We start from the raw sequence: 21,641 nt of genomic DNA, 5'->3' as shown, positions 1-21,641 counted from the left end.
TAACCCTTCGGATGTTATCCCCAAATTATATTTTGTTTCTGTCCTGTTTTGAGTCTATCTGCCTGAGTTGGGGTTTTACCCCCACAGCGTGTCTGTTTGTCACTTTTTTCCGTCTGGTTAGGGCAGTTCAGAATTTTTATTACTTTTCCCCCCGTAGTGGGTTGTCTCTTTTCACGGGCTACAAGGATTCCATAAAGGGATGGGTAGAGAATTTCCTTGTGGCGGAGCTGAAATTAGAGTCCGCCCGATCGTGGGATGTGGATCTAAGTTGGGAGGAGGTCCATCCGGGTTGCAACGAGCTGCCCCAATTGAGCCTTATTGAGCAGGTGGGGTTGCTTCGACTGACTTCCTTTGAAAGGAAGTATGACGTCGAGAAGTGTATGTTCGTGTCCAATCTTAGGGATATCCGGGACACGGGTATATTACTTTGTCCAACGATTCTGTTTCTTCTTTGCTCATGATATCAGAAAGTATGCTGACTCTTTATAATTTCGTGTTTTTTGCAGCTTCTGAGGTTAAAATGGATGAAATCAAGCTCCCCAAGAACTTTTTCCTGTCTCGGGATAATATGCACGCAGTTTTCTACGCTTTTTCGGCTGGGCGTTCGGTGTCTGAGGCTGCTGCGGAGGTGGTTCAAGCTGTTTCCTCCAAAAAGGTTAACCGACCGCCTGCCAAGGCTTCTTCTCGAGCTTCTAAACCAAGCTCTCGTGGCGCCAAATCATGTCGGCCATCTAGCCGTGGTGGATCGAGCTCAACTTTTAAGCCCGCTGAAGGGTCTAAATCTACTTCAGCTTCCTCAGAGGGCGTGAGGGGAGCCTCCCTAGCCATTGTGGAGCAGACCCAAGTCGTTGAACAAGTGGAGTCGGGTCTTGTCCATTCTTCTGAAGGGGTGTCAGGGGGAAAATCTAAGTCCCCCGTTACTGAAGACAAGGAGGCCTCTGGGACAGGGATGGAGATCATCCTCATAGAGGACCAAATCCCAGATGTTCCTACCCAAGATGCCCCTGCCTCTGTGGGGACTGGGCCTGAGGGATCTGAAGGCATTCCACTAAAGACCGGGGATAAGCGCCCAGCCCCTTCTGGAACGTCTTCCCCATCTCCTGCTCGGAAGAAATCCAGGGCCGCCACAGGATCTTCTCCAGCTCTTCCTCCTATTGGGAAGGAGAAAGGTATTCTTGTTGTGCCTTTGTTGTCTTCTTCTGACAACGTTCTAAACGCATCGGACGTTACCTCTGAATCTCCGGCCAGTGCTGTTGCCGAACTCCTTAGAGAGCGAATGTTCGGCGGAATTACCGAGGCCTCGGATCCGCGTCTTCTTGCTCTGACTGGTCTCTTAGCCAGTTCTACCAAGGAACAAGTGTCCTTCCGGTCTCGCTCTCGTGAGGAGCTCAGATCGACGATTAGGGAGATGCTTCTGATGGTAAATTACTTTTCTACTTCTCTTTTAGTTTGCTTTATTTCTTTCTCTTGACGATTGTTATTCCGCACTAGGTGACGGGCCTTTTTATGAAGGTGGATGTTCGTGATCGCTCCTTTCGGGAGTCTGTAGACCGTCAGATTGAAGAGGCACGTCTGGATGAAAATTTGTCTGCAACTAGTGACGCCAGGGGTAACCTTGCAGCAGCTCGGGAGCATACCCAGTCCCTCCAGGCAGAATTGCACTCTGCGCTGGAGGTCATTAAAAAGGCTGAGGAGAAGGCGGCTGAGACAGCAGAGCACACCAAGTCTTTAGAAGCAGAGCTGTCTCATACTCACAAGGTTCTCAAGGAGTCTGATGAGAGAGCAGCTGCCGTGGAGGCTCATTGTACAGAAGTTTTAAAGCAGCTGTCCTCTATGACGGGGGCCCTTCGAGAGAGAGATGAGGCTGTGAGCCAGAAAACTGAGATCCAGCGTCAATATGAGGCCTTAAAGGCTGATTCTGAAGGACTGCAGGTTCACCTGGAGGAGGTGAAAGCTCAGAAGGAAGGGGCCCTAGCTCGGGTGGAGGTCCTTGAGCAGGAGTTGAGTACGAGCTCTGATCGTATCAGGGACCTGGCTTCGTCGGCTGAAGAGTTTAACCTTCGCCACCAACAGCTCAACCATGAAGTCAGGACCTTGGAACGTAAGTGTTCAGCCTTGCTCAAGGTAGTAAAACATGTTGAGGACAGGGCTCAGCTAGAGCGTGAGCAATGTATAGCGGAGTATGAGGAGTCTGATGAACTGAAGAGGAAGATCGATCAGGCCTGTGAGGTTCACCTTCAGGACTACAAAGATTCCTCTGAATTGAAGGCGTTTGTAGCTGAGGCTTGTGAAGCACATCTTGATGAATATAAAGCTTCCGCTGAGATGGGGTCGGCTATTTTTAAGAAAGCCTTCCGTATGTACGTAACTGGTTATAATCGTGGTTTAAGGGAAGCTAGACACGCTCCTGATATTCCTTTGGAAAAGCTTCGTAAGCCCGAAGTGGACTCGGATGGCGAGCCGGTGTTATATGGGGAAGATGATTTCCCTATGCCCAGAGGGGATTGTCGCGTCGCAGGCCGGCGGCCATCTGTGTCTTCTTCAGAAGAATCCGAGCCGGAGGGGGAGGACGAGGAAGTTCTTGGGTCAGAGGGAGATGACCCTAATTCTGAGAAGGAGGACCCCCACCTAGGGTCAGAGATTGCCCCTGTTGTTAATGTTGAGAGGCCTGATCCAAAGGAGGTCATGCTTCCTCCAGATGTAGTTGTAAATAAAGATAGTGTAGGCGAGGATGTTCTCACAGATGTGAGTCCTTTAAGGACTATTTTTCCTTCCACCTCGTCCGAAAATAAATTGTAACAGCTATTTTAATGAAACTTTGATTCCTTTTTCCTTGAACTATTCTTGTTCTTCATATTTATCTCTGCTTTTCATACTTGTAATATTTACACTACGTATTCTCATTCATAAGCTTTTTCCCCACTGAATCAGTCTTAAGTTGTGAGCTCAATTCTTAGCTAATTGTCTGAGAGATCAAGTCTCATATCTTTTAATAGTGACTAAAATGTCTGTTTTTCTGTTTTTAACCCTTTCTTCTTTGTTGTGACTTCAGATGTCCGTTCCAGACAAACTGATTTGGGCTTTGAGTATAGCCTTTTTACTTTCATTTATCTTCCTGCTGGTTTCTTCGTTTATGAGCCTTTTTATAGAGGGAGCTCGGCTTTTCGCTCGGCCTTTATACTTCGAGCGTTAGGGTACAGGACTATCCGAACTGGGGCTCGGCCTTTTATTCTTACCCAGGCTTTAAGTATTAGCAGTCATTTTGAGGTCGGCGTTTTTTAGCTGTTATGCCCCAAACCTCTTCGGGAGGTCGGAACCTCTTCGGGAGGTCGGAATCTGATTTTTGTGAGGTTGGAACAGTATTTTTATAAGTTGCCCCTGCATATGAGAAATTTTCACTTCGGGAGGTTTTTTGGGACCTTCACCGACCGTTCTTGTTTTGTTTTTCCGGGAGTTCTTTGTAATTCTGGGATGACCTCGGGGCCTCGCCGGCTGTTTTTGTTCCAGGAGATCTTAAGGGATCCTGGTCTTCTTCGTTCTGGGGTGACCTCGGGGCCCCGCCGGTTTTTTTACGCCAGGAGATCTTACGGGATCCTGTTTATTTTTGTGTTTCCGGGACGATCTCGGGGCCTCGCCGGTTGTTTTTGCGCCAGGAGATCTTACGGAATCCTGGTTATTTTTGTTCCGGGGTGACCTCGGGGCCCCGCCGATTGCTTTTGCGCCAGGAGATCTTATGGGATCCTGGTTATTTTTGTATTTTCGGGACGACCTCGGGGCCTCGCCGGTTGCTTTTGCGCCAGGAGATCTTACGGGATCCTGGTTATTTTTGTTCCGGGGTGACCTCGGGGCCTCGCCGGTTGCTTTTGCGCCAGGAGATCTTACGGGATCCTGGTCGTTTTTGTACCTTCTTGAGGTTTTGCACAATATTCAGGCACATTGGCCTTACTGTCGCTTCGTCATCTCAGCTGGTTTTGTGTCTAACTGAGGTCTTGTTTTTCAAGGGGTCTCTCTGAGCCCTATTCGTTCTTTTTCACGGAGGAGTATTATTCGCAAAGATAATCACATTGTATAAACAATTTTATTCACTCAAGTGTGTTAGAATACAATGTTTTTCTTTACAAATATATTAAGGGAAATACCTCTTTAAGTGCTGGATGTTCCAAGCGTGGGACTCAAGGTTTCCTTGCATATCTTCGATCCGGTATACCCCTAGCTTGACCACTTTTGTCACCCTGAATGGACCCTCCCAGGTCGGTGCTAACTTGCCCGCGGCCGCTCTTTTCCCTGTAGCTTCTAGGTTTCTTAAGGCCAGGTCTCCCACTTTCAAGCTTCTCTCTCTAACCTTTTGGTTGTAATATCGTGCTGCCCGTTGTTGATAAGCAGCAGTTCGGATTTGGGCTTCTTCTCTAACTTCTTCAAGAGCATCTAGGTTGCTTCTTAACTTGTTCCCATTAGTGTCTTCACTAACGAATTGGACTCGGTGAGTGGGAATCTGCAACTCAACTGGGACTACGGCCTCTGTGCCATAAGCAAGTGCAAAGGGTGTTTCTTTAGTGGGTGCTCTGGGAGTGGTTCGGAGTGCCCACAGGATACTATTGAGTTCTTCAGCCCAATTCTCCTTTGCGCCATCTAGCCGTTTCTTTAACCCTTGGAGGATAGCTCTGTTAGTGACTTCTGTTTGGCCATTAGTTTAAGGATGGGCCACAGAGGAGAATTTGTGCCATATGCCCATGTTCGTCGTGAAGGCTCTGAAGGTACTGCAGTCAAATTGTCTGCCATTGTCTGAGATAAGCACTCTAGGTATGCCGAATCTACAGATGATATGCCCCCACACGAAATCTATCATCTTGCGAGCTGTGATTGTGGCTATCGCTTCTGCCTCCGGCCATTTTGAAAAGTATTCTACGGCCACCACTACGAATTTCCTTTGCCCCGTAGTCTTGGGGAACGGTCCCAGGATATCGATTCCCCATTGTGAGAAAGGCCATGGACTGGATATGCTTGCTTGAGGAGTGGCATGAGTTCTGATGGCATTAGCAAATCTCTGACATACGTCGCACTTCCGGACAAACTCTTCTGCTTCTTTTTTAACGGTGGGCCAATAGTATCCTTGCCTGAATACTTTGTTGGCTAATGTTCCTGCTCCCTCGTGGGCTCCACATAGGCCTCTATGTATCTCTTCCATTACCTTTGTAGCCTCTTCCGGGCTCACGCATCGGAGCCATGGACTGGATTTTCCTTTTCTGTATAAGGTCCCCCTTATTGCTTGGTAGTTAGCGGCACGAGCTGCTATCTTTCTGGCCTCATCTTTATCTTCGGGGAGCTCGCCCTTTTCCAAGTATCTCAGGTATGGGGTCATCCAAGTTGGGTTTTGTTCTACCTGCAATATCGTGTTAGTTTTATTAAAAGCAGGTGTATGGACCTATTGTATGTACACTTCATCGGGAAGTTGTTCCAGTTCTTCTTTGGATAATCGGCTGAGCAGATCTGCTTCCTCATTTTCCTCTTGAGGTATTCTTTGAAACCTGATGGTTACTCCTCGACCCATGAGCTCGGCTTCCAAAGTTTTTACTTTATCAAGGTAGTTCTGCATGACGGGGTCTCTAGCCTGATATACTCCCGTCACCTGGTTGATCACTAGCTGAGAATCGCTATTTACCTCGAGGTCGGTTACCCCTACCTCCAAAGCTACCAACATTCCATTCACCAAGGCTTCATATTCTGCTACATTATTCGAGGCTTTGAACTCTAGACGTAGGGCGTAACACACCTTAAACTCTTCTGGCCCCTTAAGCATTATTCCTGCACCATTGCCCTCAGTGCTTGATGCTCCGTCTACATACAGCTTCCAGTTAAATTCTGGATGAGGCTCCCCTTCACACTGCTGTCTTGCTATCCCTGAGGATGATCCTCCCTACTCCTCGTTGAATGAGCACTCTGCTATGAAGTCAGCCAAAGCTTGAGATTTTATAGCTGTCCTGGGTCGATATTCTAGACAGTAAGGCTGATCTCTACGGACCAAGCCAACATCCGACCTGAAGTTTCCGGCCTGCGTAGAATCTTCTTTAAGGGTTGGTCTGTCATCACAACTCCTTGGTGGCCCTCCAAGTAAACCTTGAATTTCCGAACTGCTAGCAATAGGGCGTAAGCCATTTTTTCAATGTTTGAGTATCTGACCTCGGTATCTCTGAGTACCTTGCTGACGTAAAAGACGGGTTTCTGCTCCCCCTCTTCCACCCTCACTAACACTGCGCTGACTGCTTGTTCTGAGGCCGCCAAGTATATCAGAAGTTCCTCTCCTTTTATAGGGCTGCTGAGTACATGGGGCGAGCTAAGATATTTCTTAAGCTCTGTGAAGGCTTTTTTGCAGTCTTCCGTCCACTCGAAGTTTGGTACTTTCCTCAACTTTTGGAAGAACGGCAAGCACTTTTCTGCCGATCTTGACATGAATCGGTTGAGTGCCACTACTCTCCCAGTTAGTCTCTGGACGTCCTTTACACAGGTCGGCTCTAGCATATTCAATATGGCTTCCACCTTCTCTGGATTGGGCTCGATGCCTTTTCCGCTCACCATGAATCCCAAGAATTTTCCTCCTCGAATAAAGAAAGCACACTTTGCTGGGTTTAACTTCATTCTGTACTGGTTTAATACTCCGAATACTTCCCTCAAATCTGCCATGTGCTGCTGGAAGTTTGGGCTTTTGACCACCATATCATCTACATAAACTTCTACATTCCTGCCAATCTAACTTTTGAAGATTTTATTCATCAATCTTTGGTACGTTGTCCCGGCATTCCTCAATCCGAATGGCATAGCTCTGTAGCAATAAATCCCATCTTCAGTTATAAACGAGGTCTTTTCCTCATCCGACCTTTCCATTGGGATTTGATGATAACCAGACATAGCATCCAAAGAAGACATATAATCAAAACCGGCCGTAGAGTCGACCATTTTATTAATGTCAGGAAGTGGATAACAATCTTTAGGGCAGGCCTTATTTAGGTTAGTAAAATCTATGCACATCCTATATTTGCCATTGGCTTTTTTGACTAATACAGGATTTGCTAACCACTGTGGGTACATAACTTCCCTAATAAAGCCTGCCTCCTCAAGTTTCTGCACCTCTTCCCTGGTGGCCTGCTGCTTCTCTCTTCCTACTACTCTCTTCTTTTGTTTTACTGGCTTGGCTTCGGGGAGTACATTCAGCTTGTGTGTCATTACCGTGGGGTCAATTCCAGGCATGTCGGAGGGCTTCCAGGCGAAACTAGACGCATGACCTCGGATCAGGGCCATGACTTCAGCTTTTTGTTCTTTAGTGAGGCCGGCGTTGAGACTAAAGACCTTTTCTACCTCTGCTTCTGATAAAGGGAAGGTCTCCAGCTCCCCCACCGGTTCTGTCCTGACTTCTGTTTTCTCATCCCGAACCTCTAGAACTTCCGAGTCAAGAGCTTCTCCAGTGGAGCTCGGTTCTGCTACTGTGGCCAAGTATACTGCTCTTGCCTCTTCCTGGCTGCCCCGGACTATTCCCACTCCTTCTTCTGTTGGAAATTTGAGCGCCAAATACCTGATACTCGTGGTGAGTACGAGTTCTGGGTGCTTCACCCAAGGTGAGAGCCAGCTTCACCTTTCCTTCTACGACCACCGGTACTCCTCCGATCCCCTTGATTGGTGCTTGGTCTCGGACCAACTGTTCTTCCGGAATTCCCATCTGCTGAAAAACCCGGTATGGTAGCAAGTTGACTTTGCTCCCATCATCCACTAAGACCTTCTTTACCCGATAATTGTGAATGACGGCTTCAATAACGAGCGCGTCATCATGGGGCATCTAAATACCCTGAGCATCTTCTGAAGAGAAGGTGATTGTCATGGGAGAGTGGTCAACGATCTGCATGACCTCGGTGCTGCTGGTCTCTCCCTCCCGATTTCTCTTCTTCCCTCGGCGGCCCATCCGTCCTCCTGTTCCTCCTACAATCATGTTGATGGTCCCACTGGATCCATCGTTTACTGGTCCCGCTCCTGTTCTCCTCGGCGCCTGAACCGCCGGGCTGGCTTAAGGCCTTTGTCCCTCTGATTTCTTTACAAAATTCTTTAGGTGCCCCCTCTTTATCAACCTCTCGATCTCTGCTATCAACTGGAAGCAGTTGTTGGTATCGTGGCCATGCGTCCGATGATATTGACAGTATTTGTCAGGATTCCGATGATCTGCTTCCGACTTCATAGGTTTGGGCCACTGGAGAAAATCCTTATCCTGGACAGCCATGAGCACCTCGGCTCTGGACGCATTTAATGGAGTCGGCTTTTCAGGGACCCAAGGAGGAGGCAACCTTGGCTCAAGGGACCGTGGAGGGGGAGGCCTTTGATCCCTTCGCTCCCAGGCCTGCTTGTACGGCTCGGGCCTCTTGCCGTGTTTCCTTTCATGTTTCTCCGGCCTCCTTTCTTCTGGGGCCTTTTCTTTTCCTGTCATCCTTTTGGCAAATCGGCTTGTTACTAAGGCGTCATCCTGCCTTATAAACTTCTCCACTCTCTGCATCAGCTCGGCCAGGGATGTGGGAGGCTTCCTGCTCAAGGAACCGAAGAACTCGGCAGAGGTCATTCCCTTTTGCATTGCCTCTACCGCCCTTCCTTCATCAAGATCGGGAATCTGCAGGGCCTCCGTATTGAAACGAGCGACATACTCTCTGAGTGATTCTCCCTCTCTCTGCCTTACTGTCTCCAAGTAGCTCGTCTTCCTCTCCGCTGGCACTCCGGCTATGAATCGACTGATGAAGCGAATGGCTAGGTCTCCGAAACTCCTGATACTTCCGGCCTCAAGGTTGTTGAACCACGCCCGCGCTGGTCCCGAGAGCGTCGTTGGGAATACTTTACACATTAAGGCATCAGATAGAGTTTGCAACTCCATGAAGGTCTTATAGTTCATGACGTGCTCCCTCGGGTTACCAGTTCCATCGTAAGCCGCCATTGATGGCATCATAAACTTCTTAGGGACAGTCTCTTGCTGCACCCACTTGGAGAAAGGGGAAGAAGTAGGCAAAGAGGTTTGGCTTTGGTCTTTCTTACCTAACTCGGCGAGGAGCTGTTCTCTCAGTTTCTTCAACTTTTGGTCCACCTTATCGTCTTCAGGGTTGAGTTTTTTCTCCAGGTGGTACTCCTCCTCCTCTGCTTCAGTTCCCGTCCACCCGGTTATTTCGGCGGAATAGTTATCCACCTCCTCATTTTCTATCATCTCTCTCGCCCTCCTCCCATGGATTCGGGCCTCCGGTCCTTCCTCTTCGCCAGCTCTTCTCCCTCTTTCTTCAGTATCGCGGCTGCTGGTTTGAAGACGGTCAGGTGCAGGTCGGGGGTCATTGGTCTGAGGTTCCTCTACAACCGGGAGTGTATTTGCTGAGGTGTTGAGGCCTCTCTGTTGCATGATCTGCCCCAACCAGTGGGCTGTGTTCTGTAACTGGAAAGCCATGTTTTGAAGATCTTGGTTAGACAAGGTGACAGCGGGAGTATTCCCTGCCAAACTTGGCGAGGGATTAAGAGGAACAGGTGTTTGGTTGTTTAATGCCGTAGGACTAGAAAAGGAGAATTGTTGCCCCTCTTGGGCAGAGCTTAGGTCATTTGGGACGTTAAGGTTACTTTCTTGGTGATTAGCCATCGTGGATCTCAGTGGGTTTCTTTAAGAGTGAAAACTCCGGTGATGAAAAGATCTCCGTCGTTTCCCACAGACGGCGCCAATTGATGATCTGAGATCCAATAGAATAGGGTTTTACAAGGGTTTTGGTATTGAAGAATAAAGTTTAAACATTCTGAGGAGGGGACTCCCCTTTTATCCATTTCGTCTCGCTTGCTGGTGATGTGTAAAGGTCTCTCCAGGATTGGGCCACGCGTCTCTGCCATACAGATTCGGGCGTACGAGGGTATCAGGCGCCTGCCCCATGCGTAACGGCCTCTGATTCTCCCTGTGCGTACGTTCGAACGGATCTGCCAGGCTGTCTGGTGAACTTCATTCTGGATACTGGGTCGGGCCGAGAGTTGGTCCAGAGAGGAAAGGGCCTGTTTTGCGCGGACTGAGTCAATCTGGGTGAGGAGGCTTGATCGAGCCCGGCCTTGGAAGTTGGATGAGCCGGACCTGCTTTGAGTGCCAAGTACGTGGGCCTTTACTTTGTGGGTTTTAGGTTGTGGTCGAGGCCCTGGACCGAGATGAAGGAATCCAGCGGTCATAAAAAATAATTCAATTATTAACAAATCATTCAATTTAAGGACTAATTTAATTTTATTAAAATTTAAAATTATACACTAAATAAATTACTTTAATTATATAAAAAAAATTCAGATTATTACATTCTTCACTTAAGAGAATTTGCCCCTGAATTTTAAATAAAGATAGAGAAAACCAACCAAGGTAATTTATTTGAAGCCAATTTCAACTTGCCAAAATCCTGGGATTGGGCAGGGATTTTCTCCGCTTTGGTTGGCCGGCTCGACTTGTTTAAGGCTTGATTTGTACTTGTGCAACGGCATTGTCCTGAAAATTCTTGTGGTAAAAGCTTCTTGACCAGATGATGAGAGGTAGTAATTTACATCCGTAGTCCCTCAATTTTAAAGTTATTATACTTAAATTCTTCATGTTTAAATTGCTATCATAAAATCCCTCATATTTACAATTGTTTCATAAAAAAATCACTCAAACCATTAATCATTTATTTTTTAGGCAAAATTGATATATATAAATATCACAATGTAAAAAAATTTAAAAAAAATTACAAATTTAAAATATGTGAAAAGAGAAATTGTTATTAATATTTCATATATGAAACTTTTGATTTTTTAATTATTTTTTATTTTTATACTATAACACTGTTACATATTAGTTTTGTCAAATAATTTAACGAAAATGATTTAGAGTTTTTTTATAATACTTTTAAAGATGAAGGATTTTGTGGTAATAAATTAAATATGAAAAATAAAAGTGTAATAACTAATAAATTGAGGGATGATGGATAAAAATTACCCTATAGACAGAATCCAAAACTTGAGCAACCGACTATTATGCTTCAATGTCCTGAGTTTAGCTATAATTTTCTTTTTCAGAGATCTTGAAGATCGATATTTCCTTTTAAAACTTCAACTATCTGCTTTGAATGTAAATATATTCATTTAGAGCCCCAAATCTATCAATATTGCTTTACACTATTTGAATATAATGAAGCTGTTTGTGAAATTACCTGACTCATTTCCGGTCGATCTTGTGGATTATCACGTAAACAGGCCAAGGAACAAGCAATCATTCGATCCATTTCAATTTTATTATAATCCTTCAATCTCCTGTCGACAAAATCATAATTGCCGCTGGACCGAGCCCTTTCAAGTTGAGGTACCGCCTATGTATATCAAGCAAAATATTATTAAAGATGGTGAAAGATGAAGCTAAATAAACAAGTAAAATACACAAACACCCAGAGAACGAAAACCAAAATCAAGACGAAGTAGGTAAATCATCAAGACTCAGTAGCCAAGTATGGGAAGGAGCCAAACCAAAGAAAACTCAACGGAGAAAATCAAGACGAATCCTCATAGGCATAGCAACAAACAACTAGCGTCCAAGATCTCATAAGCCGTAAGCGAGAAAAAATCATGAAAAAAATCCAACACACGCGTTAAAACTAACACCCCCAGCAACTGCTACAACCAAACAAGACCAATTTGATATCACACAGCTCAAGGGAATGAAATCATGTTATGGAGATTCGAAGGAGTGCCAAATAATTAGTATCGTTAACAAAAAACTTACGAAAATACCTAAACTAAGCAATTAAGCTTTAGTTTCCATGCATTGTTTCCCTTCACTTCATAAATGCACAAGAATATTTGTAGACTATATTAATCGAGCAACAAGAACGTACCCATTGAAGTACAGCATCAACAGCTTCTTTCCCAGTTATCATCTCTAAAAGCATTACGCCACAAGAATAAACTCTGGTCTTCTGGGTGAACATCCTAGTACTAGTATATTCAGGAGCCATACAACTGCATTTAAGATGTAACAAATGATGAAACGTTAGAAGAATTCTGTAGTAAATATTTAATTTAGCTTAGGCAACAAAATCGAATTTTCATCTTTACCTATTGGATTTATGAGGGGAGAAATCTGAAAAAAACTTTTCACGTCCATACTCTGCTAACTGAACAAATATAACCCAAGTAAATTTATTACATCTATAGTAAATAGTTTAATCTGAAGTTGCAAGTGAATAAGTAATTATCACCTTTGGTTCTAAATCATCATCACCAAGAAGAAAGATGTCCTTCCAATGAAGTGATGGATCCCACCAGCACTCATCTGAAAATACATAAATCAGAAATCAGATACAAAAACCTTAAATTAGTAGCCAAGGCCTAAGTTACTCACCACTTGTGAGCAGCAAAGCCTGAATATCCGCGGCACGAATGCAGATCCGAATTCTGGTAATCCAGGGCAAAGTTGAACCGCCATCTGTTACCATGTACCCATGCTTGTAAGAACATAAAATACATAAAGCAATGTGACAACAAATGTGGAAGGTTTACCGAAATGTCCAAAAAGCAATGTAATATTTAAGCAGGCTAATTAAGGTGGGCTACTGCCTTTAGATTTTGGGATAGATTTGTTTATCACATCCCTAGAAGAATAGTTCCCCGAAAAGCCCTGACAAAACTTTTCCAAGTTGTGGAAACTTTAAAGTTAGTTAAGGGCATACCACTTAAATAACATCTGAAGGATTTGCCTTGCGGAATAAACTCATAAACAAGCAGTCTGTTGGCTCCTTCTTCGCAGTATCCAATAAGGTTAACAACATTTCTGTGATGGAAACTACTCCCAATAGCTTTCATCTTCTTGTATTCCTCTTCTTGCTTCCTAGGATTATTAAATTTCTTAACTGTCACCTTTTCACCATTTAGGTCTCCCTTGTAGACTTGACCCAAAGGACCTTCGTCAAGACGGTTGTCCTCAGAGAAACCTCTAGTTGCCACTATAAGTTCTTGATAAGTAAAGCTATTCAGCTTATAATCGTCTTCAAAATAAGCTCGAAACTTCTTATTGACTTTAGTGGTATTAGAGGAGCCATTAGTTGTAACCATGAGTTCCTGTTGAGTAAAATTCCTCGACTCAATGCCATTAATAGCTTCTGAAAGGACAAGAGGCTTTGGTACCGTATGCTGGAACTCGTCAACATTATGAGAACCATTAGGCTTAGGGTTATCTGGCCAAGGAAGAGAATGTGTAAATTAGAGAAGTGGTATAATAAAAGCAAAACAGGAACTTCAGTACATCATTTCTCATGGCAATATGTATAATATATTGAATTCCATTAGAAATGTGTATTCATATGTAGTACCACTCAAGAATTTGTTGTCATTCTTCTCATCCCATATATCCTTTATACTCATATATCCTTCGAGAGCTCGAACTATCTGCATAACATAGCAATGCAAAAGAATTCATTAATGGGAGTTAACACAAAGAGATCCGAAGAACTAGAGATAACATTGAGAATTAGTTGAAGGTAGATATTGCTTAGCAGTAGAGATAAAAACTCAAGCGTGCATCCTCTTTACATCTCAAGAACCACTAGGTTAACGTTGATTAGGACAAATGCTTTGATAGATAATCAATAACATAAAGGATAAAGAAGTGGAATAGATAATGTAATAGAATGTTAACCTCTTTCATTAGTGGGCGAAAGTGTGAAGGTTTGTATACACAAGCTGTAGAGCAACAAATCATTATTCTTAATTCCTCTTCGACACAATTCATTTGTAATTTAGGATCTAAAAGATTTGTAAAATCTCCACTGCGTAAAGCATATTCAATTCGAGATTTTGCCTGAAAATCAATAAATACAAGAACATCATTATTTTATGCATAGAAATTGCATATTATTTAAAGAAATTGAAAGAGTATATAGATTTTAAAAGATATCAACTATTAAGATGAGTGTCATACCCAAGTAACAATATCTATGCCTTCAACTTTAGTTTTTCTCCCGGTTATTAGCTCTAATAGCACTACACCATAGGAATAAACATCCGACTTTTCAGATACTTTCTGAGAGGGATAATTTTCTGGATCTGCATAACTATATTAAGGAATCATTAAAACATCTTTTAGAAAAATCGAAATTTTTGAAAAAAGAAACCTAAAAATTGAATTTTTCTTTATTTTTATTTCATTAATTATAAGAAATCAGACTATAATGTTCTTATATTAGACCTCTTAGGAAAATTAACATCTTACACTTCAGTTCCCTTATTTGATCTAGAGATGTGAGTGAGGCTACCGATTTCTGGAAAAAACAAGGCAAGACCAAAATCTGCAACCTGTAAAAAATAGTTTATGTAGAATCAATAGATGTCTTGCAGCATATAATTTAATACAAAAGACAATTAAAAACTAATTTAATATCAAAGTCAAGTAAAATTATATTTAAATTCAAATGTCAAAGAAAAGAGTTTATACAATTTTCTATTGTATATCATCTAAAAATTATCTTAGCATTTAGCTCTAAATTCTTCTCAAAATATAGTCATTCAATATGTAAAACCTACCTTGGGTTCAAAATTGTCGTCAACAAGAATATTATCAGCCTTAATATCACGATGTATAATCTTGGGTTTGCCTAAGAAAATAAAAGCATTTAACAATAATTATCATTAACATGTAATTTAAAAACAAGAAAAATAACATATGTAAAGTCATCTACTCACATAGTTCATGTAGGTATTCCAACCCTTTAGCTGATCCTATAGCAATTTTCATTCTATTCTTCCACTCTAGAATATTGTTTCCTGCTATGCCATTTCTTATAAGTGAGATGGATCTTTAACTTCACATTTTAGAAAAAATTACTACTTAATCCTTATGGTATGGAGAAAATCACTAATTGATCTCTCAATTTTAAAAAATACATTGAAACATCTCTGATGTTTTAAAAAGTCTACTGGTTAGTTTTTCTGTTATTTTTAGCCGTTAAATATTATAAAAAGGTTTAAATATTCTTGATACGGAGAGACTAATTAATAACTTTTTAAAAATTTGAAAGACCAACTAATAAGTTTTTCAAAATCATAGGGACTAAATAATAAAATAATTAACAGTAAAATTAACAAATATACTAAGTAGTAGACTTTTTAAAATGTCAGGGATGTTTTAATGCATTTTTCAAAACCGAACGATTAATTAATAAGTTTCTCCTTTCCATAGAAATTAAGTAATAATTTTTCATATTTTTTATATGTCTCTGCGCATGAAACAACTCACCATGTAAATGAAATTTTAATGATCTTTGGGGAACATACTCCAAAACAAGCAATCTATTGGGTCCTTCGATACAGTATCCGACTAGTTTAACAAGATTTTTATGACTCACACTGCTAACAACCTTGATCTCTTGCTCCAATCCTTCTCTGGATTGTTCATCTGGAAGTTGTTTAAGTTTCTTAATAGCAACAACTTTGCCATCTATTGATCCTTTGTAAACTTGGCCAAAACCACCCTCACCAAGGAGATTTGCATTGGAGAACTTGTCAGTTGAATCTGCTAGTTTACCATAGCTATATTCTCTTAGCCCAAATCTTTCTGGTAAGGTACACAGATCCAGCATTAGAGCAAATTATAACAACTTCAAAGTAAAAGAAAACAAAACAAAACGGGAGAAAGCCTTTAGATCTATGCTTTGCTAATCCATCAAGCATCTAGACAACTTCTAAGGACTAAAAAATTGAACCCATAAAAATAAAAATAATAAAAAAAGAAGGATCAGTTTTTGTTATACTATCTCATAAATAAGAGTATAATAATTCAAGAGCCTCCATGAAACAATACCTCTACTGCCAATGCTGGGATTGGTCTCAGTGTTTCTGAAACAGTTAATCAAGCAAGCCATCAAGATCTGCTTAGGGCTGAGAGAGAGGAAACTTTAGGGTTGAGGACTTTAGAGAAAAAGAGAGAAGGGAATGTTCAGACTTTAAATAAAGAAAGCAGGGGCATGGTTTCTTGTAGAGTTGGTTAATTTTCCTGGTTAATTAGGTGAGGCAGCCGGCCTCCTCTTCTAGTTGGATTTTTTTTTTTTTTTGAAATATTCTGTCTCAATTTTTTAATGATAAAAGGTGGGAAAATCAAAAGAAGAAGCAATTTAAATGTTCAATATAAAAAATATGGAGAATTTTCTAAACTTTGTTTAAAAAAATTAATCAAAGATATCTTCAACCTAGTTTACATATACCAAAATTTAATTTTTAATTTTTAAAGATATTGTGAGTGGTATTGCAAGCCTATGAAATTCTAATTTGAATTTCAATTAAAATAAATTATTGTAAAAAATTAAATATTTAAAATTATTTTAGAATAAATAATTCCTTATATTAATATGATACATTTATAATGTTAGATAATTAAAATTTTTTTAATAAAATTAACTAATGTTTATATACAAATTAACAAAATGAAAACATATAATAAATCAAAATAGACTAAAACAAAATTGGTTATTGTTATAATATTAACAGTCGTGAAAATTAAATCGAATCGATTTTGAATAAAAATTGAATTAAATGAAATCGAATCGATTTGATTCAGTTCGATTCGATTTAATTTAATTGGTTGGCATTTTTAATAGTTTGATCAGTTCAGTTTAAGATCTAATATTTCTATATTATCAAAAATAATATATTATTATTAATCGTTTCAGTTTAATTTTTTTATTTGTTTTTAATCAAAATTAAATCGAATTAAAATAATTAAAATTTTTAAAATTAAAAATTGAATTGAACTGAAATGAATAAAATACTGAATCAAATTTTTAAATTAGTTTAATTCGATTAATTTTTTTTAATTTAAATTGAATATTGCTTAAACCTAAATAATATTATCATTTATAATTTGGTGAGATTTTGACGATATCCTTATCATTGATATGACCTGGCCACCAAGAAGGTGGAGATTACTTGGTGAAGTTGTTTATTGTGGAATATATGATTAATTGACCATGTCCAAGCCGTGTAAGCTAAGTAGTCCAAGGGTATTTTATTAGAAATGAACAAATTGTAATTTAAAAATTTTGGATTTTTGTTTTATATTTTACTAGTATGTATATGGATTATTCTGAAAAATATTAGGATAAGATGTGAAATTTATTTTTAAATTATATAATAATCTCATTATTTATCAGTATTTCAAATTATGAATTATGCTCTTTTCAATTTATTTGATTTTATTTGTATTTATTTAATTTTTAATAATTAGTTTATAAATAAATTTAAATAAAAAAATTATTTTCTATATTTTAATATTTTTATTAAGATCTATATATAAATATATTAATAAATTTTATTTTAAATTAAAATTAAATAATAAAAAATAAATTATTTTATTAAAAACTATTTTTCAAATACCCGTTAATTTTCACAAACAAACGAAAGGTAAGTTAAATAAAATTTCCCCTGTAGAATTTAATTTTGTTTTTTAGTGATATTTAGAAGTAATCTTCTAAATTATTTTAAATATATGTTTTTATTGGCAAACTTATACTAAAGATCAATAAAATCATTTTAATAATTAAATTGAAATAGTATGAAAAAATATAAATAGCAATTTTAGTAGTCTCAATTAATAGTTATGTATCCTTTTGTAGATTCTATTTTATAATATATAGTACTTAACAATTATAAAATTCATTTATTTAATATTTATAGGAATTAATTTTTAATTAAAATATTTAATTAGATTAAATATAATTATGATAGTATAAAAATGAAATAAATTTCTAATGTTATTAATTTTAAATTTAGGAGACTTTAATATTTATAATAATAATAATAATAATTTATTAATCTATATCCATGCATTTCATCCAGTGATGTGAGTTTGGCTACCGATTTCTGGAAAAAGTAAGGCAAATCCAAAGTCTGCAACATGAGAAGAAATAATTTATATAAATTAAATCTGTAGATTTATTATGGCACCAAAAGCAACTAAAAATAAATTTATATTCAAATATGAAAGTAAAGACTTCCCATAATTTTCTACAATATATGATCTAAAAATGATCTTAGCATTTAGGTCAAAGTTCTCCTACATATAATAGTGAATTCAATAGGGGAGCCCCCACGTTTAGTTGGAAATCGTTATCAATAATAAAAATATTATCAGCTTTAATATCACGACGATTTTAAATTTATCTATATAGTTAAAGTAAAAGCATGTAAACAATAAATATATTAATATATATCAGAGTTATTTAATTTAGAAGGATAGCAAATTGTACTTTAAAAACTAATAGCAGCTAATTAGTTAAACTATTGTAACAGACTCTGCTGATTGCTGCTCCAAGTTTCATTCCCGTTAAACTTTTCTTTTTTTTTTTTTTTCTACCTTTCTCTTTTCTTTTTTTATCCTTTTCTAATTTTTTTCTTGATTTTTTCAATGGCTATCTCTAGTAGTCAACCATTAGATCACTTTAGTAACCCTTCTAACCCATATTTTCTTTATCTTAACAAAAATCATGCTAAGTTCTAATATCTATAATATTATATGGACCAAACTATCATTTATGGGTGTGACTATGACCATGGCTCTTCAATCTAAGAATAAGAAAAAATTTATAAATAGAACACTTTCAAAACCAGCAAGCACGGATTCAATGCTTCCTATTTGGCAAAGATGCAATATTACAGTAGTATAATAGATTACACATTTTTTGTCTCAGTTGATAGCCAATAGCATTCTCTGGATATAACAATATATTTTTGGAGAGATTTAAAGAACAGGTTCTCTCAAGGAGATATTTATCAAAATTTTTATCTTTAAGAAGAAATCTATGCATTCAAGTAAGGTGAACTTTCTATAACATATTACTTTACACATTTAAAGATCTTATGGGACGAATTGGATAACTTTAGACCTATTTCACAATATTCTTGCACTGTTAAATATGATTATAGTGCTCTAACTACCATTAACACCTCAAAATAATTATGTAATCAGATTCTTGAAGGGGCTAAATGAATAATTCAATAAAGTGAGATCTTATATTATGTTGATAGAACCTCTACCATTAATTAACAACGTCTTCTCCTTAATAGTTCAGCAAGAAAGATGGATGTCCATAGGGATTATTTCTGAATCTAGGGTACTCATAAGCAAGATTAATTCATATGGCTACTAGAAATTTGTCTATAGCAGAAATACTAATAATAAGAATAGAAAGTTTGATATTGGAAGTCAAAACAATAAAGTTTGTACTTGCTATAGGAAAATGAAACATACTAAAGACACATACTATAGGAAATTTGGCTTCCCTCCTAGATTCAAGTTCAGAAATAGTAATGCAAATAATGTTACCATTGGCCACAATACCATTCCTACTAAGAATATTGTGTCTAGCAAAACTTTATCAGATTCTGAATGTGTTCTTTCTCACGAACAGTACTAACAGTTGATGGTTTTACTTCAGCAGTCCAACAATAACAAAGACATTCATATCACCAATATAGTGAGCACTAGTCATGTTGAAATTGATTCCTGTGTTGAGCCTCATTCAGGCTAAAGTAATTACTTTACTATGTCATATTCATCTAGTAACAACTCCTAACTCCTTGACACAAGGACTATGGACCATATCTTTTATCAATTATCTTTTTTTACATCCTATAAGAAAATTAAACCAATTTCTATTAAGCTTCTAGATGGTAGTTAACTAATCTCTTCTTTTTCTAGTATTATGTATTTTTCTCTTATCTTTATCCTTACATATATGCTCTACATACCTAAATTCAAGTTCAATATGATCTCAGTCAGCAAGTTAACATCATCTCTTTAATGCTCCCTCCTATTTCATTAGGATTAGTGTCTAATCCAAGATCTGAATTCTTTAAAGAGGATTGGTTTAGCTAAAATTCAAAGAGTCTTGTATGCTATGACAGATCCTGCAGTTTCTTCACCTGATATAATTATTTTTTCTCTTTCTTGCAACTCTGATTCGGCATATAGTTATGTTAATTCATCTTTTAATCTGTGGTACTGTAAACTAGGACACCCATTTATAGCTAGAATATCTTTACCAATTCCAAATATTAATCTTTATAATCATATATGTGATATTTGTCACTTTGCAAAATAGAAAAAGTTACCTCTTGTTCCTAGCACATTAAAGTCTAAAGTTATTTTTGATCTTCTATATGTTGACATTTGGGATCCCTACTCAATAACTGCTATACATGGATATATATTTTTCCTTACAGTTGTAGATGATCTATCTAGACATACTTGCATTTTTCTTATGAAGCATAAATTTGAAGCTTCAAATCATCTTCAATCTCTTTTCAATTTGATTCTCACTCAGTTTAATGCTAGAATTAAAGCAATCAAAGTGACAATGGACCAGAGTTTTTTATGGTTTCCTTTTATACTGCCAAAGGCATTATTCATCAAATAACATGAATGCAGTAGCAGAAAGAAAGCATCAACACACACTAAATGTAGCTAGAGCCCTTCCATTCTAAGCAAAATTACAAAAGGTCCTTTTGGTCCTATGATGTCTTACATTATGTGTATCTTATCAATAGGTTGCCAACTCCTCCATTGAATAATAAGACACTCTATGAAGTCATTCACAACAATGTTCTTGATTACTCTAGTCTCAGAGTTTTCGGATCACTTTGCTTTGCAAATACACTTACTGTTCAAAGAACTAAACTTGATCCTAAAGCAAGAAAAACTATCTTTCTTAGCTTTAAACCTGTCATCAAACGTTATGTGTTATTTGATCTCACTATAAGGGAGATATTCTTTTTCAGGAATATGATTTTTTTTTTTTTAGGCAACCTTCCTATATAATTCTAATTCTGGTATTTCCTCCTCTCCTCTAATTTCTCTACTACAAGATATAACCATTCCTAATTTTGATTCTTCTCTCCCTCTCATTCCTCCCTCTATTCCATCATCCACTCCTATACCTAGAATATCTCGTAGAACCAAAAAGGCCCAAATTTACCTCTAAAACTACCACTGCAACAGTTTATCATCCAACCCTGCTCTCAATCCTTATAATACCCTTTATTCTCTTTCTAATGTTCTTTCTTATGGTAACTTGTTCTAATCTCATAAAAGATTTGTGTTAAGTGTCATCACCTTGATAGAATCTAAAACTTATTCCCAAGCTATCAAACATGAATGCTGGAAAGAAGCAATGTTCTCTGAAATTCAAGCTTTGTAACAAAACAATACTTGGGAACTTGTTGATCTTTCACGTAGCAAGACTTCTATTAGGTGCAAGTGGATATATGAAGTTAAACTCAAAGCTGATAGATTTCTAGAAAGATACAAATCTAGACTTGTTGCTAAGGGCTACACCCATACTGAGGGAATTGACTACTTTAACACATTCTCTCCTCTAGTTAAGATGACAACTATGAGTCTCTTTAGCTTTAGCATCCACACAGCACTGGTTTCTTCATCAATGAGATGTAAACAATGTCTTCTTATATGGAGATCTACAAAAAGAGGTATATATGACTCTGCTACAAGGATTTCACACTTTAAAACCTAACCAGGTTTGCAGACTTTTAAAATCACTGTATGGTCTAAAACAGGCTAGTAGACAATGGTTTGCTAAACTCTC

General features: G+C 38.5%; 1 protein-coding gene across 4 annotated transcripts; it reads right to left on the bottom strand.

The window, feature by feature from the left end:
- Positions 1-10,823: 10,823 nt before the first annotated feature.
- LOC110618918 (proline-rich receptor-like protein kinase PERK15) lies at positions 10,824-15,934 on the bottom strand. Of its 4 annotated transcripts, XM_043958183.1 has the most exons (15): positions 15,848-15,934; positions 15,284-15,601; positions 14,731-14,811; positions 14,572-14,642; positions 14,261-14,343; positions 13,970-14,102; positions 13,688-13,849; positions 13,362-13,437; positions 12,723-13,226; positions 12,395-12,478; positions 12,252-12,325; positions 12,109-12,167; positions 11,889-12,012; positions 11,211-11,366; positions 10,825-11,117 (listed from the first exon to the last, which is right to left on the bottom strand). In XM_043958183.1, exons 1-15 carry the CDS (start codon positions 15,906-15,908, stop codon positions 11,073-11,075), a joined length of 2,031 nt encoding a protein of 676 aa, XP_043814118.1. In that variant the 5' UTR covers positions 15,909-15,934; the 3' UTR covers positions 10,825-11,072. The 4 variants fall into 4 exon arrangements, with proteins under 4 accessions (XP_043814121.1, XP_043814120.1, XP_043814118.1 ...); XM_043958186.1 differs by lacking the exon at positions 15,848-15,934 and having other exon boundaries at positions 10,824-11,117; positions 13,970-14,094; positions 15,393-15,447; XM_043958185.1 differs by lacking the exon at positions 15,848-15,934 and having other exon boundaries at positions 10,824-11,117; positions 13,970-14,094; positions 15,284-15,351.
- Between the last annotated feature and the right edge of the window lie 5,707 nt (positions 15,935-21,641).

This window comes from Manihot esculenta, chromosome 7, assembly GCF_001659605.2.
Source record: "Manihot esculenta cultivar AM560-2 chromosome 7, M.esculenta_v8, whole genome shotgun sequence".
NCBI lineage: Eukaryota > Viridiplantae > Streptophyta > Magnoliopsida > Malpighiales > Euphorbiaceae > Manihot > Manihot esculenta.
Note: the sequence above shows the minus strand (reverse complement) of the source record. Positions and strands in the feature narration are given on the sequence as shown.